The sequence below is a fragment of the Sciurus carolinensis genome, chromosome 12, assembly GCF_902686445.1.
Source record: "Sciurus carolinensis chromosome 12, mSciCar1.2, whole genome shotgun sequence".
In the NCBI taxonomy this organism is placed as follows: Eukaryota; Metazoa; Chordata; class Mammalia; order Rodentia; family Sciuridae; genus Sciurus; species Sciurus carolinensis.
In genome coordinates this window covers 73,249,777-73,277,319 of record NC_062224.1, presented here as the reverse complement: position 1 = coordinate 73,277,319, position 27,543 = coordinate 73,249,777, and the positions used below count along the sequence as shown (strand labels likewise).

The 27,543-nt window shown below is 37.3% G+C and overlaps 1 protein-coding gene across 1 annotated transcript in view; it reads right to left on the bottom strand.

Moving 5' to 3' along the window:
* Ush2a (usherin) overlaps positions 1-27,543 on the bottom strand; it is a 746,720-nt gene that overhangs the window by 334,232 nt on the left and 384,945 nt on the right. The window contains exons 32-33 of the mRNA XM_047521110.1: positions 4,879-5,038; positions 3,379-3,550 (exon numbers count right to left, since the gene is read on the bottom strand). Coding sequence (XP_047377066.1) covers positions 3,379-3,550; positions 4,879-5,038 — 332 coding nt within the window. The remainder of the gene's footprint in view (positions 1-3,378; positions 3,551-4,878; positions 5,039-27,543) is intronic.

The following is a 27,543-nucleotide window of genomic DNA, read 5'->3' as shown; positions in this document are numbered from 1 at the left end:
ATGACAAAAAGTAAGTTATCAAAGGAAAAATAGTCAAAAAAGCAATTTTTTCCAGTCCATATATAGAGAAAATTCATCCCACTTACATTTTCCATATTTTTATGTTAGGGACAAACAATGTTGCAGCACTTCTTGCTAAACTTACCACACACTGGGTTTTAAATATGATAGCTATTTGTCACTATGTTTTCTTATTAATGTCCTAAAAATTTTCCCTTGCTAACTCCCCCCAAAATATAATGTACTATGTGATACATAATTTTATATTTCTTAAAACAGAATGTGGATGAACTTGTTTTGAGAATTTTGTGGAATTTCTGAAGATGAATGAAAATATCCTCTTCTTTGGATTGTGTCATCTGAGATCTGTAAACTTTTAACTTGTTAGAGAAGTCCCTCAAGAATCTAAGGAATTCATGATATTTTTTCTGGTTAATGAAACAGGGTATAAAAAAGACTGCTGAAATATATAAGCAATGTACTAAAAAGCTGCCCACAATGTTTGCTGTTCTTGTTTTGCCTGAATTCTTTGTGCACTTTGAGGGTCTATTCTTCAAATGGCTTCTTATTGTTCTAATCCGACATTATCTGCACGAAATTGAACAAATGGGTTTCTTATTTGACCTACCTGTGTCAGAAGCCATACCATTTAATGTAGGTGAATGCTGATTAAAATTCTGGTTTGGATAAATAAATAGTGGGATTGATTAAATATGCCTCTATGAAATGGCAAGGTCTTTGAAGGCCTGCAAGTCATTGAAATAAGACATTCCAAACTATGTCCTATGCTTTTATTCAATGATAGCAATTTGAAAACAAAATTCGCATAGTCATGATAACACCCTGACATGATGAGAACTATCTAACAAAATGAAAATTCAATTTTGGGATAAAGACAAGCAAGAATAATGAAATTATATCAATTATTTTTGAAATTATGACTATTAGGAAGATTCAAAACTAGCATTCTTGAGATGTGATTGTATTAATAGTTTATTTATTTAATTGCTAGTTTATTCTCTTTATTAGGAGTTATCATGATTCAAAATGTCCTTCGTTGAGTGCAGTAACTTATTAGACTATTTCTTGAAATGGAAAGAGCATATACTTTGGAGTCACACAATCCCTAACTCTGTTGTTTCCCAGAAAATTATTTATTACACCAAAAGTCTCAGATTATTTATGAAATAATTGTATTTGGTCATCATTCATTTCATGTTTATTGAGCATCCAGTTTCCACCAAGCACTATGCTTTGAACTTGCACATACAATATTGAAAGAGGCAGTCTCTGTGTTTCTGAAGTTTATTATCCAATCGAAACCAAAAATTAAATGAAGCCACATGAAGTAACATTTCTGCTCTAAGAATGGAATAAACTGTAGTGGTTCAAATCCCCATGTATCTTTCTGTATCCCAAAAGCCGTTTAAAGGCTTTGCTCTCTGGATGTTTTGTTTGCAAGCACTTAGTCAACATGCTAAGACAATCTATAAAGGCGAGTCCACTTTGCTGAGAACCTGATCTTTCTCTACTAATCTAATGACCTTGAGAGCTGGATATCACACTGAAACTGTGAAATATACAATAATCCCTCAATTAACCAAGATGAACCTAAAATGTTCTGGTTCATTTAATTTATTGCTTAACAGAGTTAAGTAAAAAACCTTTTAGTTGAATACTTCCTGAAAACACATTAGAGTATTTTCTGCCCTAATAAATACAGTGAAATTGAAAATAATGTGAGCAAGTTTATTTCCCAGCAATAGTAGGATAAGGACTTCGACTTCTCTCAACAACATTTGTCAAGGCTGATACATACTGTTTGAGTTCAAAGAATACTATGTAGGGTTACTATTTTAGCATCTTGGAATTTTCGGGCTCAGAAAGACATTAAAATCACTTAGTTTAATATCCCAATTTTAGGCTTGAAGAAAATGAAACTCAATGTGTTAAATAAATTTGCCTTAGGTTACACAGTTAGTGGCAAAATATGAATTAAAACTCAGGGGAGCAGATTCCTAAGTTAGTGGTATTTATTTTCAAGGCATTATGATATTATAAAATATAAAATATTGAGGTAGATTTTTTGATTGACGCACTGCATAGCATAATCTCAAAAGTGCCTTGGGAATAAAACTTTTCTCCTATCATTTGCTTCCTTCTGATAAAATCCCAAAACAACAATTTCTGTTTAATTTTGGTTGCTTCCAAGCAATTTAGATTTTTCTCCATTTTGATATTACCATGAATTTGAAAATATTGTGGACTTCCTTGTTAGCTTTTAAAAATCAAGTCAGTACACTATTTACTTCCTGAGTAAAACAATTGCAAGCAATTAAAAATGTGATTTCATAGACCCATCTGCTGTGCCAAACACCGAGGCACACAGAGTCAGCTTTGAACAGGATTTTTAACATTGTCTGATTGCCCTTGTTTTGTGATGTCAAGTCAGAGAGTTAGCAATAGTTGAATGTAGTTTATTTTCTCGTGGTATAATATTTAGAGCATTCAAGAGCATGTTAAGTAAAATGAATGCATACACAGTGTCTACATAAATGTAAATTTATTCATAATCAAGAGCAGAATATTTTCTATGGCATTTATCAAAGCAAATATCCTTATATAGGTATTGCTATAAAATGAAGAGTGTGTTTAAAACAAATAGGGACAATCTCATGTTTATATTCAGTTATTTTCAGATGTGCTATTAAACTTAAAAAAGATTATATTTCATCAAAAAACAAAAGGAAATACTGAGTATAAATTCCAGAGTAATATCAAGGTCCTTTAAAAGACCTTTGTGTAAAAGTGTTGTTTTGCATTAAAAATGCTATTATCTAAAGAAATCTCTAAACTATGTTGATTCTGGAGTTTTATTAAGTGACTTTTCTTTCAGGATCAAAGTATGACAAAAACAGCAGTATAAAAACAATCAAGAATATTTGGGGGTCATTTAATCTGCACTTAAAATATAAGCTCTAAATTTTCATACTGTGCATTGCTTTTCAAAGAGATACAAGCACCACAGTAAAATAACCTTATTAATCTAAGCATTTTTGGAAAAGCTCTTAATAATTGCAATGTTCTCCCAATAATTTTAAAAATAATTCTTGATAAACCCAAATTATATTTGGGGAAAATCTACTGATTCAGATGGTTATTCTATCATTTTGCAAAATATAAAATAAATAATCAGATATTAGATCAAAATAATTCACATTTAGGATGAGAGGCAAGTTTTCAGCACAAATATCAATTCATGAGGTTTTGGTGTTTTGCATTTTTTTTAAGTGAGGAAGGGAGAAAAGATGGAATAAAGGGAAGGGAAGAAGGAAACGGATGGGGACAGAGAAAATGATAGAAATAAAGTGAACTTACTCCTAGCTTGATGAGATATTTACTACCAGGGAAAAGATGTTGTAGCGTGTGATCCTGGAAAGGTTCAGTACTGTTATAGACAACATTCCAAATTGCAAAATCATGCGTGTGATTTGAAATATATAATATATAGCGTTCTAGAATTCCATTTAGTTTTCTCGGTTGTTTCCACCTGGGAATGGAAAAATATATATTATTGTCATCACTCAATCAAGTCAAAACTGAAAGGTGCAGAATTTTCAGAGGACACACATAAGCTTGGATTTGTGCCACAGTAAACAAAAAAATACAATGAAAGCTCAAAAGTGATTCATTTCCAAAAACACTGCAGTAGTTATTAAATGCCTATTCCAAGTAACATAACAAAAATATGATGTAGTCCCTACCCTATGGTTACTTACAATTTTAAATAGCTAATAATGTAAAAAAAAATGTATGAGTGAGTATTGATTTTGAATTCAAGCTGGAGAATGAAAATTGGGAAAAACAGAATATCTTACAATTTATAACGTATGGGAGAGAGAATAACATAATTTTCCTGAAAAATCCAGCAATTTAACATAGCATTAACATGTAGTTATTGAATGTAGAGAGTTGAAGATTGGAAGGACTGAAGCAATCAGGGAGGACTCCTTGAAGGAGGGGATATCACTGTCTATGATTGTGCACAATTTTATACTCAATAGAGGAATTGGATTTGGATAGCTTGAAGGAAAAGCAAGGGGTATTTCAGATGAGGATCACAATATGTCAAAGAAAATGAGAAGGGCAAATTGCAGAATGGACCGGAAATAGTTCATTTGAGGAATATTCAAGAGCAGTGGAAAGTCTTTTGGTGCAAGTAATGTGACTTGGCTTAAGAGCAACTGAAAGCCAATCTGAGAGTTGAGACATGGAACAATGGAATATAAATCTTAATGCTTTTCAGGTTGAATGAATGTCCTAATTTATTGTCTAAACTTTTTGTTCATAGCTAATAAATAAATATAAACAAGATTTAATTTGTGATAAGAGAGGTTATTAGATTTTAGCTCAATACTACAATACACTTTATGCCTGAATTACTGATATCAGAACCTGAACATATTTGTATATGAAATTTCCATACTGACTCTAACTACAAGGGAATAAGAAAATAAGAAGATCCTAGTTTATATTCAGAAGAAAATATATATACATATGCTTTACAATTTCATTTTCAAGTCATTACAAATAATGTTCCACATATGCAAGGTTGATGGTAGACATGTAAGTGGTCAGTTTTTCCTTTATTGAAGTTTGCACAGAATCTATGTACATATGTAGTTCAGTCTGATTGCATAAAGACAAAATGGAAATTAAGTTGGCAAGTGATAATCAAAGGTTCGCAGAACCACTGATCTAATCATTCCTATGCATTTAATCACAATAAAATTAATTTTATGTCACAAGCCCTTTCCCTGATTGAACTCACTGGGATTCTTTCATGAACCAGTGTGTGACAGAGACATTTCTACTTACTGTACATATATAGTTCTAGAATCTAGGAGAGTCAGAATTGGGGAATCCACATGTTCTGGTGGCAGCTTTGCTGTGTACAGTACGACCCGGGAACTGTTGGTACATCCCACATGTGTGCAAGCACTCAGTAGAAACTGGTGGGGTGTAAATACCTCTAAATCTGGGAAAAGGGGAGAAAAGATAATTTATTTACTATCATCCTTTTTATTCAGGAGATTTCACTCTTCAACATTCCTACATCTGAGAACTGTTAAAATGAAGCTTAAAATAAGAATCCATATCCATAAAAATCAATAATACTATAATGTAGGGTGTTTTTTATTCCTTAAATATACTATAGTCATATTTAGGTGGACAAAGTGTGAGTCAAACTCTTGGCTTGACTTTTTCATTTTAAGAATTTGACTATTTTCTTGAAAGTCTACAACCAGGTAAATAATCTTCTGAGGTTAGACTTAGTTCAATGACTCTGTTATAAATGAGATATTTAAACTATTTTAAAGCATATTTGAAGACAATAGGAGTTGCTTTTGAAATGCAAATACACAGCCTGTAACAATGACTTGGAGTCTGTAATTCTGTTCGTGAGTTTCCTTTCTTCTCCTGTCTACCTGAACAACTATGATTTGACCTTCATATTGTCCAGTTTCCATGCAAATGGCTTTTTCTTTCTTGAAATGTCTCTATTACTCCCTGCTGTTACTCTGGCACAGGGTGGAGCTGTTATTCTCCTCTGACCCTCAGGGTACTTTGTACATATCTTTAGCATGATGCAACACTGTGTCATCATTATTTGTTTCCATAACTATCTGATCTGTTGTAGTATACATCTTCAGACAAGGAATAGGGCTATATTCACTTTGCATCCTCAGCATGTAATATGACTGGCACATTGTAGGTTTCAAATGCATGTGTTTGGAACAACGAAGAAAGAATGGACATGATGATCTATACACAGTTGAGCTAGGTATGAAAGATGACCCCCAGAAAGAGAATAGTACCCTCGTCAGAAATAATCTCTCTTTCCCCTAAAGTTCCTTAGTACTTTTTATTTGTGTCTATCTTTGGAAAGGATGCCATATTCCTTGCATTAGTATAAACTAATTTTTAATTTCCTCATTCAATTCTAAAGTACCCTGAACATTTTACTTATAATGGTACTCAATAATACAATCCAAGCACGGTCAAGTTTTCAAGGTTTAAACATCACTCATTCTTTTACACTACTCAGTTATCATTATTTTTCTGGAATAGTTTTGAAACAAATCAGTCACAGTTTAAGTAACACATAGTCTTAATTCTCATTAACCTTGAACCATTACAATTTCCTGTTTAAAAGATTAATGAAATGCAACCTAATTCAGGCAAATAGATTTTGCATTGCACAGATAGCAAAAGTAAACTAGGAAAAGAACACTTTGATTTTCATGCAAAGTACAATCAATTGACTAAACATTTAGGTCACCAGAAAAAAAGGCTAAACAGTAACTTTAGAGTAAATAGAGTTAACTTGGGGGAAAAAAGTGGTCACCAAGAAGAGACTCTTAGTGCTTTTGATTAGATCTTGTTTTCTTTACAACTTCTATGCTACACATAGCCAATGGTGCCAAACTGACGAGGGGCACCCTCACCCAATGTGAAGAGAAGACACGTTGCAAGGACACTGAAGTTGGTGGTGAAGCAGTGTGGCATTGCCAGGGACTGTTGACAGATGGCTGTAACAGCTGCACCATGTGCACAGGAGTGAAACAGAACTGGAGTGCCTTCATTTAGACCAGCATTCTAAGAGGTTTCAGAGTTAAAAATCACGAGGCAATAGATTCAGATGAAACCTAGAGCATAAACTGTTGTTTACTGTGGAAAAACTTCATGCAAAGAACAACTTTCAGGCAATCTTGGCCAAAATTATAAGGTGGTTATATAGTAACACAGCAGATCTGCTATTCCTTTGTTCTCTTCATCTCCTTCCCCAGATTTGTGGGAATCTAGTGATTGTGAGAGATCTCCTAGTCATGTCAGATTGTCTTGCTCAGCTGTTACTGAGGTTGGATGCTACAAAGTTCTTTGATCAGTGAGCTCCTGGAAGTGGGGTAGCTTTTCCTTCTTTCTTACATTCTAGCTTATTGAGGCAGAGACTTGGCTACCTAAAGTGTAGGTGATAAAGAAGTCACACCATTCAAAGAAGGCCTGATATTTGCTGATATACGTTGCTGTGTACATCTAGGACTTAGTTATCTCTAGCTGATAAGTTGAAATATATCATAGTATCACCGAATCAGTTTCTCCATATTACAGAATGCCCTACTCTCCTTCATATTATAAACCCCATGATTTGAAGGTAAGCTTGATCACCTAAATCCTAAATTCACCCAGGATATCTGCATGGATGGGAGTAGCTTTCTGTGGCAATTAGTTCAGGGTTTATTTTTGGCGCCTGGATTTCAATGTGACAAGATGTTTTCCTGGGAAGCATCCAATTTTATGGAAGCTGGGGTTCGGGGCAAACAGGGTAAGGAAGTGAGCATGCTTAGAAGGGTCACATTTGGTTGAGAGGGCTGGTATGACTAGTGAGCTAGGATAGAAATTGAAAATTAGAAAATCTTATCAAAACCTCCTTTTATTATTCAGGTTAACACTTAGACTATTGTGTAGTTCATGGATGAGAAAGAGATAACATTTTAGGAGAAAGTCAGGCTTTAAATTGAACAGGTTTAAGAATATTAATGCTATATAATATAAAAAGTACTATAGAAAACTTGGAGCAGAGTAAGAAGAATTAGGGGTACTGGGGTGATTTAATAGTCAAGGGTCAATAGAGGTCTCATTGAGAAGGTGACATTTTCAGCAAAAGCTTTACAGGGGTGAGGGTAGAAGTTGTGGGGATTCTTGGAGAGGAAAGAACATTCTAGAAGAGGGAAAAGGTATGAGCAAAGAGGATGAGATACTATTAATTTGATTGAGGAAGAATACGCAAGAGAAAATAAAGAATTCATATTTTAAACAAACAAGTTTGAGATGTTAAACAACCAAGTCTATTGTCAATTTTTCAATTTGAAAACAAGTTGACAATTACAGGAAGAAGCTCTGTCTTGAGAGACAATTAGGGAAGCAGTTATCCTATAGATGATTTCTAAAGTGGACAAAAATACAAATGGAGTTAGAAAAGTGAAGAGGTACAGGAACTCAAACCCTGGGTTACCATCAGAAAAGCCAAAAAGTCAATCAAGGACAAATGAAGCAATTTTGTAAAAATTACAGGTCAAATCAGAGGCAGATGACCATCAACTAACCACTGGCTTTAGCAAAATGGCAGCCTTGGTAGTTATATACTGAAGTTTCAATGGACTTGTGGGCATCAAAGCTGGACTCAAGTGGGTTTATGAGGGAACAGGAGAAGAAGAATTAGAGACATGAATATAGATAGCTTCTTTAGAAGTTTTGTTGCAGGGGAAAGCAGAGAAATAAAGCAATAGATGAAAGGTAAAATAACAAAAATAATTTAAATGAGAGAAAAAGTAAACTGTATACTAATGGGAATGATCTAATAGAAAAACAATTTGTTAATGGGTGAAAGGAGAGGATTGTTGGAGGTTTATTTTTAAATATGTGAAAGAATTGAATAGAGTACAAAAGTAAGAGGAGTTGTACAAAGTAGGAACAGACACAATCCACAATAACAGGAGAGGAACCCAGACCATGTGGGTGCCAATGCTGGTAGATGGATTGATGGGGTCAGGGGAGTCTTCTTATTACTTCAAGAAAAAGTGAAGACTGATGTGATCCTACAATCAGAAAAATGGGATATGACACTCCATTTATGTATGATCTATTGAAATGTATAATGCAGTTATGTACAACAAATTAGAACCAAAAAAATTTTAAAAAGGAAGCAAGATCATCAACCAAGAGTAAGCTTTTGATTCTCTGGAGTAATACCCTGCCATGGCCTCTTATTGCTCTTGGAATGAAATTTAATAAGTCAATGAGATCCTATTTGAGTAAACACCTGACTTCTTCTTATTCCCTCCACACACTAGGCATATTTCTGTTCCTCTAAAATTACAAATTTACACTTCAAGGCCCTTAAAGGTGCTACTCCTTCCAACTGAAATTGATTTTCTCCTTTGTGCTTGGATGACTTCTTCTCATCCAAAAGGCTGACTCTACTCTGAGTGGTCTTCCTTGACAGTTCAACAATAAATTCACCCTTTTCCTTAGGTTCTCTCTGATATATCATCTTGTCTCATTCCTATTGTAATTACCAAAACAAGTCAGAAGTTGCCTTATCATTTATTTATTGACTTTTTATCCCTCCCAGGAAAATGGAAATCTTTTGAATGCAAGAAGATATTTTCTCTCATGTTCACCACATTTTCTCCAGGATTGACATGATGAGTGATTTGAATAGTTTTACTTGTTGAATAAATGGATGGACAAGACCAGTGGGAGAACTCGATGGCCCTTATTCAGATTGACATTGTTTTTCCCTCATAAATATAGTAATGTTGAAGAATGTCTAAAAAACTATAAGACTAATGAAAACAACTGTCAGGTCAATGGAAGGGTCTGCAATTAAAAAATAAAGGAGGTAAAATTGTACCTATCTGAACACCAAAACATAATTATCAAGTTCTAGTGATTCATACAAAACCAGGAGATAGAGGGTGAACAAATGTTAACTGTTTTGGAGCTAGGGCATATAGATAATTTAGTTTGGAGGATGGTTACATATATTTTTCAAATGTATAATAAACTTAGGTAACATAAATGGGAGAAAAAGCCATAGTTTATTAATATCAATTCATTTTGAAAATATATGCCCCAACCTACTTAACGGCCGCCCTATTACACCTCCGATGTCACACTGATCCTTTCCTCAGTGACTTCAGCGTTGGCTCAGTTCTCTTTTCAATCATAATCCCTTTCTTGGCAACTCCAATATCCTCAGTAATGACTCATCTCCGAATCTGGCTTTGCTTTAACTTCCTCAAATGCAATGCCCTTCACCTCTACTTCATTTATTCAACTTTGAGCACAGTTACACCCAATACTTGATCATGTTTGGAACTATTTTCAATGCTCTAAATTTAAAATCTACTCTGTAGCCAGAAATGGGTCACTTTCTACAAGTCACATTGATGATTTACTTGCCACCATTCCTTTACCACCACACAAATGCCAGTCTCTTATTCCCAGAATATTTGCTATGTCCTGTTTTCCTTGCTGTGCTATTTGATGACCCATGGGCCCTTTGGTTCTTCATCTCCCTAGCCCTTGCCTATGACTACTATCCTCATTCCTAGCTTTGGGTAAATCTAATCATTTTAATGTGTATAATACTTCGCATACTAGTAAGAAGTATCTGAGAGATCACTGAATGTTCTGAAAGAGGTTACTATAATTTTAGGTTTGCCAGTTTGAACTGGGCCCTTGGGACTCTGCAGCAGTAACTATCTTGTTTCCTTGTTTATTTCTCTGTTGCACTAGTCTTTTTTCCTCCTCCTCTATGGTTTGGCCAATTATCTTGAGGATCCTAGTGTGTCTAAAATTGGAGGTATAGCTCCTTCCTCTGAACTCCTATAATACTTCCTAGATGTGCCATGGGAACTGAGATCAATATGGCAGCCATGCTAACCTATTCTTTTTTCTTCTTCCCTTCCTTACCTTTGATCCTCTCTCACTCATTTATTTCTTATCTAAATTTCCCTAAAATTAAATTAAGTTTATTTGCTAAATTAAATTATAAATTCAAAATTTAACCATAAGATTGTAAATAACTACAAAGCAGAATGTAACTGGTCATGAGACAAACACAGCAAGAAAAAAATCTCTGGACAGAGTCACTGAGGGAACTAAGAGAGCAAGGACTGACAACTTGTTCAGATTTAATGTTTGGGAGAAACAGGAAGTGAGTAGTCTTCTACTCTCCATTTCAGATTTCCCAGAGTGAAAAAGACAGAAAGGAGAATAGAATGTAGGGAACCTCAGTAGGGAAGGTTGTTGACCCCTGTCTCCAAGGTAGAATCAGTGATCAGGGCCAACAGTTAAGCAAAATATAAGACCATGGTGTCTGCAGGTAGGCAGGCCACAGGGAAAGATTTCAGTTTCCTAGGTGTACTATAGAAGCAATGACAATATCTGCTGGATTTAATGGAGCTGTTTCTATAGAGATTCCTTTGCTCAGAGGCAGAAGGCACCACGGATGACCAAGTTCCAAATGCTGCGAAACTTGTGTAAGAACCTGGATGCACTTACAAAATCAGGGGAGGGGATCCCAAAGTAACTCTAAGGGGATCCCAAAGTACCACTAAGTACTTACTACTAAGTACTATGGGAATGATGTCTCAGAGCAAGTTGTGTTATAGAAATAAAGACATAAATGTACATACATGGAGACAGAAACATGGCTACATGTCTTAAAGATTGAGATTTTATAAATGTTACATGCTCAACCAGTGCCTCATCCTACTTATGATGACCACTGGCATGAAAAAAAAGATTTTCAGGACCTGTGCAGAATTAATGTTTTTCCTTTTTTTTTTTTTTTGTCCTGTTAAGTTAATTCACAAAAGAAAGTAAGTTGTTAGGACACATTTTTGGTTTGGGAAACTGGCTACTAAGCTGTTGCTACAATAGAGAATTGGGAATTCTCTTAGTCTGAAAATCTGAAAACTATAAATTCAATAGTAGAAAGATGGTCAGTTTGATCAAATAGCTTTTTTGACTTCCAACTCAAAAAAATTATGCTTGTATTGTTCATCTGGAAGTGAACTGTTCAAGGTATATTTCCATAAGAAGATGAAGTAACACCAGTGTTCCTTGAATCACAAAATATGGGGAGAAAAAAAAAAAGAGTGAGAAGGATAGATTCTGATTTGATTCATGGTAGAGAAAGACACTCAGATTGTCCACCAGAAATCCTTGGTGAAATGGAAGGAGGTGATTAAGAAAAATGAAAGGAAAATTAGAAGAGAAATGAAAGGAGGCGGCACCAGGTGGGAGGAAAGAAGTAACTGTATGAAAAAGGAACAGATGCAATGGGAGTTTTGTTTTGTTTATTTTTTCAAAAAGAATTAATTTAAAAAGTGCAAAAGAAGGTTACAGGGAAACAATGCGAAGGTATTCTTGGAGACTGAAGCCGTATACAAAGCTAACAATTTAAAATTTAAAGCAAAGAGGAATATAATGACAACTTCCTCCTCTTGGTTAACTGCAACTGATTTGGTAATATGTCTCTGCAGATGTGATTAGGCCCTTCAAGGGCAATGTAGTGGATCAATGGATTCAAACAATTGCAGGTATGTACACAAATGTGAGTCAAGTAAATGGAGGGTGGGGAACCCTGAAAACATAAGGCCACTGTTTGTCAGAGCCCCTTAGCAACAACATCTTGTTTTCCATTTGCTTGATTGCATCATTTGCATAAGATCAAACACAGGGAGTTGTGGACAGGGAAAAACAGATCACTCTAATATGCATTAGAAATGGATCCACAGGCATTATCCTCAGACGTGTTACAAGGAAATGCATCCCAGTGCATGGAAACCTCACCGATTACTGTCAAGCAAACTATAATTTACAATACTGGCCATGAATTATATGCTATTTTACAATTGATTTCATGCTGTTGTTCAGAGAATTTCATTGATCTCAATTTACAAAATGAACCAATAAGTAGGCAATGATTTTCTTTTAACTCCTGGTATAAACTGAGGAATTTATATCTTCTTATTTGTTTCTCCCATTAGAAAATTAAAAAGAAGTCCTTGTTTTTTTATAAGGTAATGCATGTTATCCAGTTCTGTTTCTGATAGCTTCCTAATATTTCATAAGTGAAAGACAGCTTTTTCCTGATTTTTTTTTCCTCCTCTCTGAGTATCCTTCCCACAATTAATCACTTGGAAGTTTAAAGTCTAGGAACACACTACACAGTCACTGGCCACATCTTGTCATTTGGTATTCCAATCTGAGAACTACTGTAGGAGGTTCAGTGAGAACTCCTCTTAGGGAGCAGGCGTAAGAGGCTGTGTTTTCCATAGATGCTGGAAAGCCATAAGCTATGCCAGAGTGCATGTGGAATGTCAGGTTGCATTCATCTCTGCCATTGTGCAGCTAGCCCTGGCTCTACAATTGCTTGCTCAGCCTTTTGATTCCAGAAAAATCAGACTCTGACCTTATAATTAATAAAGACCGAGGTTTTATTTAGCTTGAACATCCTTGCTCTTTGCTTCTTATGGAAGCCTTAACTTGGCAATGTGCTTTTCTTTGACCAGGTGAGAAATTAACCATCACCAAGATCCACTCCTGTACTTTGAAACTAATTTGCAGTGCTGAAATCACTTTGCCTTGATAAGGACTCAAATAAAACTGTATCTTAATTACATTCATAAACAAATTCTTCTAGACATGCTTATGTTTTCTACCTCGTTAGAGAAATCCATACCCCTCCCCTATATCAAAACCCTTTTCAACATGTATATTATCTATCTTCTGATTCTCCTCAATATGTACATAGTTTGCACTGTACTGAGTTGCCCTTTCAATAAATCTCCCTTGTAAGTTTCCTTAGACAAGTCATAATTCATGGTGTTATGAACCCTTGAGAACAAGGATGCATCTTCTTCTAGGCATCCCTCATGATTCCTAGTACTTTGGAAACTCCTGATGTTTGAACAATTGCAATGATGAAACTGGAAATAAGGAGAGGAGGAGCTGATCCCTCCATCATGGTAACAGGAGGTGACAGGTGGTGGGACAACCTTGCCTACTGGGAGCTATCGGTCTATAATTTTGGGGGACACCCCATTACTGTCAACCGTAATAACAAGGGATGCTGCTACCTCATTTCTCTTCTTTTTTTCTTTGACTGGTTAGAACAAGAATCTTCCATAAAAATCTCTTCAGGCTGACAACATTCTTAGTTGTCTTCCAGTCTGGCTTCCTGAACATTCCTAACATTCCATTCCTAAAAAATTATGGTATATTGAACCCAAGATTGTTGTCCTGGATACTTCAGTAACGTAAAACTAAAGTAATTGCTAACCCCATCTCTCTCTCCACACACAGAAACATCTTACCCATTCTACTACCTTGCTGTACACAAGAAGAGATACAAAATTAGGGAGTCAGTAGCTGTCTCTCAGTTTTCATCAGTACTTTCTGCTCACAAACCACAGAGGAGGAAACTGAGATAATTTTTCAGGGTTATTATCTGAACAAAATTATCTAACTTGAATCTTTCAAAAAAGAAAGTTTTCCTTCCAGGTTGAGGTTGATGTTTATTACTGTCTTTTTTGTTTTTGTTTTTGTTTTTTGTGGTGTTGAGGATTGAACACAGGGCTGACCACCAGTCATACTATCATAAGCTTTAACAAACTTATGAGTCCATTAATATTTTGCAAGAAAATACTCATATGACAAACTGTTAAGCAACTGGAGTTAATAATGAGACAAATGCCATCTCCTATATGAAGCTGTGGCGGTTGAGACCCGGGGCCCAGGGTTATGCCACATGCATCCAAAGATGGCGACTGGCACAGAGCCAAAGGGCGTGCTGAATGCGCCTTGAGAAAAACAGGAAGCGTTTACCATTGGCTGTATGATAATTAGTTCAGCCACCTGGCGTGGACAGATATATCTTACATGTATGCTTGAGATCGTGATCGCTTGACCTTTAATAGGATTGGGTGGACATATCTGGTTACAATTGCATATGCATGAGACTGCTTATATATTGAGGGTGTTAAGCGAATAAAGCGGAAGCTGCTTCGTGAACTTCTGAAGAGTACATGTAGTTTGTCCCGCTGGTCAGCGGCAAGTGGCATGAAGCCTTCTCATGTTCTTCCAGTTTGAATTAATTACTCTTTCCTTTTTCAATAATATCATTTTTATTCTTACTATAACACCTAATATGGATTTGTGGTCTTGGTCTTATTCCTTCTCTTCTTCATTTCCTTAACAAACACTCAGAAGTAAAATTTCCAAGTCAAGGAGGGATTATCTGGGGTCATTTCAAGGGGACAATTGCAAATGTAAATGAAATTAGAAAAGAGAAATATGGAAAGGACTGTTTATAGTACGTGGGAGAGGGTTCTGGGAATATTCAAGAATAATAACACACTAATGACTAAAGACTGGCTGCATCACTTGTCAGCTTAGCTCTGAGGCCTTCACCAAACTGGGAAGAGAGCTGCAGCATAGGAAGGGGCTTCCCTTTCAGGGCAGGGACACAGACACTGTCCATCTGAAGCTTGCTGGCACAGAGCTCAGAGAGTAAGTGACTGACCTCACTGCTTCCTGCCTGCTCATCTCCTAACTGTGCCTCCAGTTGGTGGAACCCAGAGAACCCAAAGGTAGAAGAGAGTAGAGAGCATATCTAGATGAGGAAATAGAGAACTTTCACAATACAAATAATGCACATTTAGAAACAAACAATTTTCACTCATATCAGCATTGTAGGAAAGAGCTCTTTCCCCAATCCTTTTGTCAACATGGAGATATATGAGTTTTAAAAATGTTTACAAAATTGATAAATGTTAAGTAGCATCTCATTTATTATTTGTTATTCCCTTTACATATTCATTCTTTTTTTTATTGTAAACCAATGGGATACATTTTGATTCTCTGTACATGGAGTAAAGGCATACCATTCGTGTAATCATAAATTTACACAGGGCAATGTTGTTTGATTCATTCTGCCATTTTTCCCCCTTCCCCCCCACCCCACCCACCCCTCTTTCCCTCTATACAGTCCCTCCTTCCTCCATTCTTGCCCCCCTCCCTAACCCTAAACCTAACACTAACCCTAACGCTAACCCCTCCCACCCCCCATTATGTGTCATCATCTGTTTATCAGCGAGATCATTTGTCCTTCGGTTTTTTGAGATTGGCTTATCTCACTTAGCAGGATATTCTCCAATTTTATCCATTTGCCTGCAAATGTCATAATTTTATCATTCTTCATTGCGGAGTAATATCCCATTGTATATATATGCCACAGTTTCTTTATCCATTCATCAACTGAAGGGCATCTAGGTTGGTTCCACAATCTGGCTATGGTGAATTAAGCAGCTATGAACATTGATGTGGCTGTATCTCTCTAGTATGCTGATTTAAAGTCCTTTGGGTATAGGCCAAGGAGTGGGATAGCTGGGTGGTTCCATTCCAAGCTTTCTGAGGAATCTCCATACTGCTTTCCAGAGTGACTGCACTAATTTGCAACCCCACCAGCAATGTATGAGTGTACCTTTTTCCCCACATCTTCGCCAACACCTATTGTTGCTTGTGTTCTTGATAATCGCCATTCTAATTGGGGTGAGATGGAATCTTAGGGTAGTTTTGATTTGCATTTCTCTTTTTCCTAGAGATGTTGAACATTTTTTCATATATCTGTTGATTTCTTGTACATCTTCTTCTTGTGAAGTATCTGTTCATTTCCTTAACCCATTTGTTGATTGGATTATTTGTATTCTTGGTGTAGAGTTTTTTGAGTTCTTTATATATTCTGGAAATTAACGCTCTATCTGAAGTATGAGTGGAAAAGATATTCTCCCACTCTGTAGGCTCTCTCTTCACATTACTGAAAGTTTCCTTTGCTGAGAGAAAGCTTTTTAGTTTGAATCTATCCCAGTTATTGATTCTTGTTTTTATTTCTTGTGCTATGGGAGTCCTGTTAAGGAAGTCTGATCCTAAGCAGACATATTGAAGATTTGGACCTACTTTTTCTTCTATAAGATGCAGGGTCTCTGGTCTGATTCCGAGATCATTGATCCATTTTGAGTTGAGTTTTCTGCAGGGTGAGAGATAGGGGTTTAATTTCATGCTGTTGCATACGGTTTTCCAATTTTCCCAGCACCATTTGTTGAAGAGGCTATCTTTTCTCCATTGCATATTTTTGGCCCCTTTGTCTAGTATGAGAAAATTGTATTTATTTGGGTTTATGTCCATGTCCTCTATTCTGTACCATTGATCTACCTGTCTATTTTGGTACCAATACCCTGCCATTTTTGTTACTATTGCTTTGTAATAGAGTTGAAGATCTGGTATTGCGATACCCCCTGCTTCACTCTTTCTGCTGAGGATTGCTTTAGCTATTCTGGGTTTCTTATTCTTCCAAATGAATTTCATAATTGCTTGCTCTATTTCTGTAAGGTACATCATTGGGATTTTAATTGGAATTGCATTGAATCTGTATAGCACTTTTGGTAGTATGGCCATTTTGACAATATTAATTCTGCCTATCCAAGAACATGGGAGATCTTTCCATCTTCTAAGGTTTTCTTTAATTTCTCTCTTTAGCGTTCTGTAGTTCTCATTGTAGAGGTCTTTCACCTCTTTTGTGAGATTGATTCCCAAGTATTTTATTTTCTTCGAGGCTATTGTGAATGGGGTAGTTTTCCTAATTTCTCTTTCTGAAGATTCATCACTTATGTATAAAAATGCTTTGGATTTATGAGCATTGATCTTGTAACCTGTTACTTTACTGAATTCACTTATGAGTTCTAAAAGTTTTCTGGTGAAATTTCCAGGTTCCTCTAATTATACAATCATGTCATCAGCGAACAGGGATAGTTTGAGTTCTTCTTTTCCTATTCGTATTCCTTTAATTTCTTTGGTTTGTCTAATTGCTCTGGCTAGAGTTTCAAGGACGATATTGAATAGAAGTGGTGAAAGAGGGCATCCCTGCCTTGTTCCAGTTTTTAGGGGGACTGCTTTCAGTTTTTCACCATTTAGAATGATATTGGCCATGGGCTTAGCGTGGATGGCCTTTACAATGTTAAGGAATGTTCCCACTATCCCTATTTTATCTAGTGTTTTGAGCATAAAGGGATGCTGTATTTTATCGAATGCTTTTTCTGCATCTATTGAAATAATCATGTGATTCTTAACTTTAAGTCTGTTGACATGGTGAATGACATTTATTGATTTCCAGATATTGAACCAACCTTGCATCCCTGGGATAAAACCCACTTGATCGTGGTGCACTATCTTTTTAATATATTTTTGTATGCGATTTACTAAAATTTTGTTGAGAATTTTTGCATCAATGTTCATTAACGTTATTGGTCTGAAATTTTCTTTCCTCAATCGGTCTCTGTCTGGTTTAGGTATCAGAGTGATATTGGCTTCATAGAACGAGTTTGGGAGGGTTCCCTCCTCTTCTATTTCATGGAATACTTTGAGGAGTATTGGAATGAGCTCTTCTTTAAAGGTTTTGTAGAACTCGGCTGAGAACCCATCTGGTCCTGGACTTTTCTTTGTTGGTAGGCTTTTGATGACCTCTTCTATTTCATTGCTTGAAATTGATTTATTTAAGTTGTGTATATCCTCCTCGTTCAGTTTAGGTAATTCATATGTTTCTAGAAACTTGTTGATGTCTTCGAGGTTTCCTGTTTTGTTGGAATATAGATTTTCAAAATAGTTTCTAATTATGTTTTGTATTTCACTCATGTCTGTTGTGATATTTCCTTGTTCATTCCAAATTTTAGTAATTTGAGTTTTCTCCCTCTTTCTCTTTGTTAGTGTGGCTAAGGGTTTATCAATTTTGTTTATTTTTTCAAAGAACCAACTATTTTGTTAATTTTTCTGATTGTTTCTTTTGTTTCAATTTCGTTGATTTCGGCTCTGATTTTTACTATTTCCTGTCTTCTACTACTTTTGGTGTTGGTCTGCTCTTCTTTTTCTAGGGCTTTGAACTGTAATGTTAAGTCGTTTATTTGTTGATTTCTACTTCTTTTGTTGAATGCGCCCCATGAAATCAATCTTCCTCTAAGTACTGCTTTCATAGTGTCCCAGAGATTTTGATATGATGTGTCTTTGTTCTTGTTTGCTTCTAAGAATTTTTTATTTCCCTCCTGATGTCTTCTGTTATCCGTTCTTCATATAATAGCTTATTATTTAATCTCCAGGTATTGGAGAAGTTTCTGGTTTTTATTCTGTCATTTATTTCTAATTTCAATCCATTATGATCTGATAGGATACAAGGTAGTATCTCTATCTTCTCGTATTTGCTAACAGTAGCTTTGTGGCATAAATATGGTCTATTTTAGAGAAGAATCCATGTGCTGCTGAGAAGAAAGTGTATTCATTCTTTGTTGGATGGTATATTCTATATATGTCCGTTACGTCCAAATTGTTGATTGTGTTATTGAGTTCTATGGTTTCTTTATTCAATTTTTGTTTGGAGGATCTATCCAGTGGTGAGAGAGGTGTGTTAAAATCGCCTAGTATTATTGTGTTGTGGTCTATTTGATTTCTGGAATCGAGAAGGATTTGTTTGACGTACATGGATGTGCCAATGTTCGGGGCGTAGATATTTATGATTGTTATGTCTTGCTGATTTATGCTTCCCTTAAGCAGTACGTAATGTCCTTCTTTATCCCTTCTGACTAGTTTTGGCTTGAAGTCCACATTATCTGATATGAGGATGGATACTCCCGCTTTTTTGCTGTGTCCATGTGTATGGTATATTTTTTCCCATCCTTTCACCTTTAGTCTATGGGTATCTCTTTCTATGAGAGGAGTCTCTTGCAGGCATCATATTGTTGGATTTTTCTTTTTAATCCAATCTGCCAGTCTATGTCTTTTGATTGATGAATTCAGGCCATTAACATTCAGGGTTATTATTGTGATACGATTTGTATTCCCAGTCATTTGACTCATTTTTGTTTCTTGACATGATTTGGTTTCTCTTTATTTGGCTATTCCTTTAGGCTAGTTCCTCCCATTGCTGATTTGCATCGTTGTTTTTCATCTCTTCCTCATGGAATATTTTGCTGAGAATGTTCTGTAATGCCGGCTTTCTTTTTGTACATTCTTTTTTTTTTTTTTTTTTTTTTTTCTCTGTAGTATGTTTTTACTTTTTTTTTATTTATTTTTTTTTATATATTTTTTTTAATTATAAAATTGTAAACAAATGGGATACATGTTGTTTCTCTGTCTGTACATGGCGTAAAGGCATACCATTTGTGTAATCATAAATCTACATAGGGTAATGTTGTTTGATTCATTCTGCCATTTTTTCCCTTCCCCCCCTCCCCTCCCACCCTTCCCCTCCATCTATACAGTCCTTCCTTCCTCCATTCCTGCCCCCCTCCCTAAACCCAACTCCAACCCCAACACTAACCCTTCCCACCCCCCATTATGTGTCATCATCCACTTATTAGCGATATCATTCTTCCTTTGGTTTTTTGAGATTGGCTTATCTCACTTAGCATGATATTCTCCAGTTTCATCCATTTGCCTGCAAATGCCATAATTTTATCGTTCTTTATGGCTGAGTAATATTCCATTGTATATATATACCACATTTTCTTTATCCATTCATCAATTGAAGGACATCTAGGTTGGTTCCACAATCTGGCTATTGTGAACTGGGCAGCTATGAACATTGATGTGGCTGTATCTCTGTAATATGCTGATTTTAAGTCCTTTGGGTATAGGCCAAGGAGTGGGATAGCTGGGTCAAATGGTGTTTCCATTCCAAGTTTTCTAAGGAATCTCCACACTGCTTTCCAGAGTGGCTGCACTAATTTGCAGCCCCACCAGCAATGTAAGAGTGTACCTTTCTCCCCACATCCTCGCCAACACCTGTTGTTGGTTGTATTCTTGATAATTGCCATTCTAATTGGGGTGAGATGGAATCTTAGGGTGGTTTTGATTTGCACTTCTCTTATTACTAGAGATGTTGAACATTTTTCCATATGTTTGTTGATTGCTTGTATATCTTCTTCTGTGAAGTGTCTATTCATTTCCTTAGCCCATTTGTCGATTGGATTATTTACATTCTTGGTGTAGAGTTTTTTGAGTTCTTTATAGATTCTGGAGATTAGCGCTCTATCTGAAGTATGATTGGCAAAGATTTTCTCCCACTCTGTAGGCTCTTTCTTTGCATTGCTGATAGTTTCCTTTGCTGAGAGAAAGCTTTTAGTTTGAATCTATCCCAGTTATTAATTCTTGCTTTCATTTCTTGTGCTATGGGAGTCCTGTTGAGGAAGTCTGGTCCTAAGCCGACATGTTGAAGCTCTGGACCTACTTTTTCTTCTATAAGATGCAAGGTCTCTGGTCTGATTCCGAGATCCTTAATCCATTTTGAGTTTAGTTTCGTGCATGGTGAGAGATATGGGTTTAGTTTCATTCTGTTGCATATGGATTTCCAATTCTCCCAGCACCATTTGTTGAAGAGGCTATCTTTTCTCCATTGCATATTGTTGGAACCTTTGTCTAGTATGAGAAAATTGTATTTATTTGGGTTTGTGTCCGTGTCCTCTATTCTGTACCATTGATCCACCTTTCTATTTTGGTACCAATACCATGCCGTTTTTGTTACTATTGCTTTGTAGTAGAGTTGAAGATCTGGTATTGCGATACCCCCTGCTTCACTCTTTCTGCCAAGGATTGCTTTAGCTATTCTGGGTTTTTTATTCTTCCAGATGAATTTCATAATTGCTTGCTCTATTTCTGTAAGGTACATCATTGGGATTTTAATTGGAATTGCATTGAATCTGTATAGCACTTTTGGTAGTATGGCCATTTTGACAATATTAATTCTTCCTATCCAAGAACATGGGAGATCTTTCCATCTTCTAAGGTTTTCTTGAATTTCTTTCTTTAGTGTTCTGTAGTTCTCATTGTAGAGGTCTTTCACCTCTTTTGTGAGATTGATTCCCAAATACTTTATTTTTTTCGAAGCTATTGTGAATGGGGTAGTTTTCCTAATTTCTCTTTCTGAAGATTCATCGCTTATATGTAAAAATGCCTTCGATTTATGTGCATTGATCTTATATCCCGCTACTTTACTGAATTCACTTATGAGATCTAAAAGTTTTCTGGTGGAATTTCCTGGTTCCTCTAAGTATACCATCATATCATCAGCAAATAGGGATAGTTTGAGTTCTTCTTTTCCTATTCGTATCCCTTTAATTTCTTTGGTCTGTCTAATTGCTCTGGCTAGAGTTTCAAGGACGATGTCGAATAGAAGTGGTGAAAGAGGGCATCCCTGCCTTGTTCCAGTTTTTAGAGGGAATGCTTTCAGTTTTTCACCATTTAGAATGATATTAGCCATGGGCTTAGCGTAGATGGCCTTTACAATGTGAAGGAATGTTCCCACTATCCCTATTTTTTCTAGTGTTTTGAGCATGAAGGGGTGCTGTATTTTATCAAATGCTTTTTCTGCATCTATCGAAATAATCATGTGATTCTTGACTTTAAGTCTATTGATATGGTGAATGACATTTATTGATTTCCGAATGTTGAACCAACCTTGCATCCCTGGGATGAAACCCACTTGATCATGGTGCACTATCTTTTTAATATGTTTTTGTATGCGATTTGCTAAAATTTTGTTTAGAATTTTTGCGTCGATGTTCATTAAGGATATTGGTCTGAAATTTTCTTTCCTCGATGTGTCTCTGTATGGTTTAGGAATCAGGGTAATATTGGCTTCATAGAATGAGTTTGGGAGAGTTCCCTCCTCTTCTATTTTCTGGAATACTTTGAGAAGTATTGGAATGAGTTCTTCTTTAAAAGTTTTGTAGAACTCGGCTGAGAACCCATCTGGTCCTGGACTTTTCTTTGTTGGTAGGCTTTTGATGACTTCTTCTATTTCATTACTTGAAATTGGTCTATTTAAATTGTGTATGTCCTCCTCGTTCAGTTTAGGCAATTCATATGTCTCTAGAAACCTGTTGATGTCTTCGAAATTTTCTATTTTGTTGGAGTATAGATTTTCAAAATAGCTTCTAATTATGTTTTGTATTTCGGTCGTGTCTGTTGTGATATTTCCTTGTTCATTCCGAATTTTAGTGATTTGGGTTTTCTCTCGTCTTCTCTTTGTTAGTGTGGCTAAAGGTTTATCAATTTTGTTTATTTTTTCGAAGAACCAACTATTTATTTTGTCAATTTTTTGTATTGTTTCTTTCGTTTCAATTTCGTTGATTTCAGCTCTCAGTTTAACTATTTCCTGTCTTCTACTACTTTTGGTGTTGGTCTGTTCTTCTTTTTCTAGGGCTTTGAGCTGTAGTGTTAGGTCATTTATTTTTTGAGTTTTACTTCTTTTATTAAATGCGCTCCATGAAATAAATCTTCCTCTAAGTACCGCTTTCATAGTGTCCCAGAGATTTTGATATGTTGTTTCTTTGTTCTCGTTTACCTCTAAGAATTTTTTAATTTCCTTCCTAATATCTTCTGTTATCCATTCATCATATAGTAGCATATTGTTTAATCTCCAGGTGTTGGAGTAGTTTCTGTTTTTTACTCTTTCATTAATTTGTAACTTCAATCCATTATGATCTGATAGAATACAAGGTAGTGTCTCTATCTTCTTGTATTTGCTGACATTAGCTTTGTGGCATAATATATGGTCTATTTTAGAGAAGGATCCATGTGCTGCTGAGAAGAAAGTGTATTCGCTCTTGGTTGGATGGTATATTCTATAAATGTCTGTTAAGTCTAAATTATTGATTGTGTTATTGAGATCTATGGTTTCTTTGTTCAATTTTTGTTTGGAAGATCTGTCCAGTGGTGAAAGAGGCGTGTTAAAATCACCTAGTATTATTGTGTTATGGTCTATTTGGTTTCTAAAATTGAGAAGGATTTGTTTAACATACATGGATGAGCCACTGTTTGGGGCATAGATGTTTATGATTGTTATATCTTGCTGATTTATGCTTCCCTTAAGCAGTATGAAATGTCCTTCTTTATCCCTTCTAACTAACATTGGCTTGAAGTGCACATTATCTGAAATGAGGATGGATACTCCAGCTTTTTTGCTGAGTCCATGTGCATGGTATGTTTTTCCCCATCCTTTCACCTTTAGTCTATGGGTATCTCTTTCTATGAGGTGAGTCTCTTGCAGGCAACATATTGTTGGATCTTTCTCTTTAATCCAATCTGCCAGTCTATGTCTTTTGATTGATGAATTCAGGCCATTAACATTCAGGGTTATTATTGAGATATGATTTGTATTCCCAGTCATTTGGTTCATATTTAAAATTTTTGACACATCTTGGTTCCTCCTTTATTTGACAGTTCCTTTAGGATAATTCCTCCCTTTGCTGATTTGCTTCTTTGTTTTTTATCTCTTCCTCATGAAATATTTTGCTGAGAATGTTCTGTAATGCTGGCTTTCTTTTTGTAAATTCTTTTAGCTTTTGTTTATCGTGGAATGATCTTATTTCATCGTCAAATTTGAAGGTAAGTTTTGCTGGGTATAAGATTCTTGGTTGGCATCCATTTTCTTTCAGAGCTTGAAAAATGTTGTTCCAGGCCCTTCTAGCTTTTAGGGTCTGGATTGAAAAATCTGCTGATATCCGTATTGGCTTCCCCCTGAATGTAATTTGGTTCTTTCTCTCACAGCCTTTAAAATTCTGTCTTTATTTTGTATGTTAGGTATTTTCATTATAATGTGCCTTGGTGTGGGTCTGTTGTAGTTTTGTGTATTTGGAGTCCTATAAGCCTCTTGGACTTGATTTTCCATTTCATTCTTCAGATTTGGGAAATTTTCTGATATTATTTCTTCAAATAGATTGTTCATTCCTTTGGTTTGTTTCTCTAAGCCTTCCTCAATCCCAATAATTCTCAAATTTGGCCTTTTCATGATATCCCATAGTTCTTGGAGATTCTGTTCATGATTTCTCACCATCTTCTCTGTTTGTTCAACTTTGTTTTCGAGGTTAAATATTTTGTCTTCAATATCTGAAGTTCTGTCTTCCAGCTGTTCTATCCTATTGGTTATGCTTTCTATGGAGTTCTTAATTTGGTTTATTGTTTCCTTCATTTCAAGGATTTCTGTTTGGTTTTTTTTTCAATATCTCTAACTCTTTATTGAAATGATCTTTTGCTTCCTGAATTTGCTCTGTTAACTGTCGATTGGTGCGATCGTTCAATGCCTGCATTTGCTCTTTCATCTCATCGTTTGCTTTCCTAATCATTTTAATTATGTACATTCTGAACTCCCTTTCTGTCATTTCTTCTGCCATGCTGTCGTTGGATTTTATTGATGTAACATCTAGATTTGTTTGGGGCATTTTCTTCCCTTGTTTTCTCATATTGTTCAGGGATCAGTGGGTCATTAAGATGTTGCAGATTTCCTCTATCAACTTATAATGTCCCTGAAGATTGCTAGTATATCCCCTCTTATCCTTCAGTAGCCTGAAGTCTTGGAGGAGGTTGATAATGCAGAGCTCCACGAAGAAGCTGCCTCTCTAGGGTGGTGACCCTCAGGTGGCGTATATTCCCTGCTAGTGGGCAGAGGTGTCTCCACTTGTTGACCAATGGTCATCCAACGGGGAAGTAGGCTGCGGGCTGAGGCAAGGCCTGTTTGTGCCTATGTCTCTGACTTTACTGTCCCTGTGGGAAAACCTCCCCCGGCCGGGAAGAGTCACTCGGTGGGGACGTCTTGCTAGTCAGTTGCCCTCCTAGAGGTTCCCCTCAATCTACAACTACCCCCTGGGCTGGGCTGTCTTCTTCTGCAACGATCCCATGGGCCCGGACCTACGTCCTGGGCCTGGGAGCCTCACCCTTCGCAGGCGAGTCTCCTTAGGCTGCCTCTCCCAGAGAGTCTGCCCGCCGCCCTGGAAACTTCGCTCCGCCCCTAGGCGTGTCTCTGTGCAGCTCTTCCAGCAAGAAGCCACCTAGCTCCTGGGACCCTGCTCTGCACCAATCGCCTGGCTATGCAGCCCCTCCCCTGAGCCACCACCTGGAGCCCCGTACAATAGCTCCGAGACACAGAGACCCGCCACACACCTCCTCCTCCAGACAGCCGCCCGGTTTCCGACGCAGTCACTAGGAATCCAAACAACTCACTTCGGGTCTCCTCCTCCCGCCAACCACCCGTAGCCCTAGGCAGTCACTCCAAGTCCAAGTGACCCGCCCTGTTCCTCCTCCTCCTCCTTGGGGTAGCCCCCCAGGTGTTCAGGAACGGTGGCTCCGAGACCAGGTGACTCACCACGCTCCTCCTCCAGGCAGGCCACCGGTGTTCAGGAGCGGTTGCTTTTAGTCCAATCAGCTCACCACTTGCCTCCTCCTCTGGCAACCGCCTGTGGTTCTGATGCAGTCACTCCCAGGCTAAGCGTCCCACCGCTCTCCTCCTCCAGGCAGGCCACCAGTGTTCTGGAGCAACTGCTCCGAGTTCAAACAGCTCTTCACGCAGCTCCTCCTTTGGCAACCGCCCGCAGCTGTGATGCAGCCACTCCCAGGTCAAGCAACACGCCGCGCTCCTCCTCCTCCTCCGGGCAACCTCCCGGCACTCAGGAGCGCTCGCTCTGGGCTCAAACAGTTTACCACGCAGCTCCTCTTCTGGCAACCGCCTGTGGTTCTGATGCAGTCGCTCCCAGACCAAACGTCCCGCCGCGCTCCTCCTCTTCCTCCGGGCAGTCCCCCGGCGCTCAGGAGCGCCCACTCTGAGTTCAAACAGCTCACCACGCAGCTCCTCCTCTGGCAACCGCCCGTGGCTCTGATGCAGTCACTCCTAGACCCAAGCGACCCGCCAGGCCTCTCCTCCTCCTCCGGGCAACCCCCCAGTGTTTGGAAGCGGTCACTCTGGGTCCAAACAGCTCGCCATGCAGCTCCTCCCCAGGCAGCCACCCGGAGCCCCAGCGGCTGCTCGAGTCCAAGCGCTATGCTGAGCCGCCTGCTCTACGATGATCCCAGTTGTCCGTGTTTACCGCTCCAGCGGGGGGAGGGGCGTCTCGCCGAGCAACTCCACTTCACAAATTCCCTGCGTTCCGGGGCTACCGCCCCATCCGGGACGCCTCCCCAACAGGAGAGACTCACTCGGCAGCTTTGAGTTGGTCCCAAGTCTCTCACTATCTCCTCTTTTGAATCTTGCGTCCTGGAGCAGCGTGAAATGCAGCCGCCCTCTAGTCCGCCATCTTGGCCCCTCTTTTTGTACATTCTTTTAGCTTTTGTTTTTCATGGAAGGATTTTATTTTGTTGTCAAATCTGAAAGTAAGTTTTGCTGGGTATAAGATTCTTGGTTGGCATCCATTTTCTTTCAGGGCTTGGTAAATGTTGTTCCAGGCCCTTCTAGCTTTTAGGGTCTGGATTGAAAAATCTGCTGATATTCTTATTGGTTTCTCCCTGAATGTAATTTGATTCTTTTCTCTCGCGGCCTTTAAAATTCTGTCTTTATTTTGTATGTTAGGTATTTTCATAATTATGTGCCTTGGTGTGGGTCTGTTGTAATTTTGTATATTTGGAGTCCTATACAGCCTCTTGTATCTGGTTTTCCATTTCATTCTTCAGATTTGGGAAATTTTCTGATATTATTTCATTGAATAGATTATTCATTCCTTTGGTTTATTCCTCTAAGCTTTCCTCAATCCCAATAATTCTTAAATTTGGCCTTTTCATGATATCCCATAATTCTTGTAGAGTCTGTTCATGATTTCTTACCATCTAATCTGTTTGGTCAACTTTGTTTTCAAGATTAAATATTTTCTCTTCAATGTCTGAGGTTTTGTCTTCCAGGTGTTCTATCCTATTGGTTATGCTTTCTATGGAGTTTTTAACTTGGTTTATTGTTTCCTTCATTTCAAGGATTTCTGTTTGTTTTTTTTTTTTTTTTTTTCAGTATCTCTAACTCTCTATTGAAATGATCTCTTGCTTCCCATATTTGGTCTTTTAACTGTTGTTTGGTGCGATCATTTAATGCCTGCGTTTGCTCTT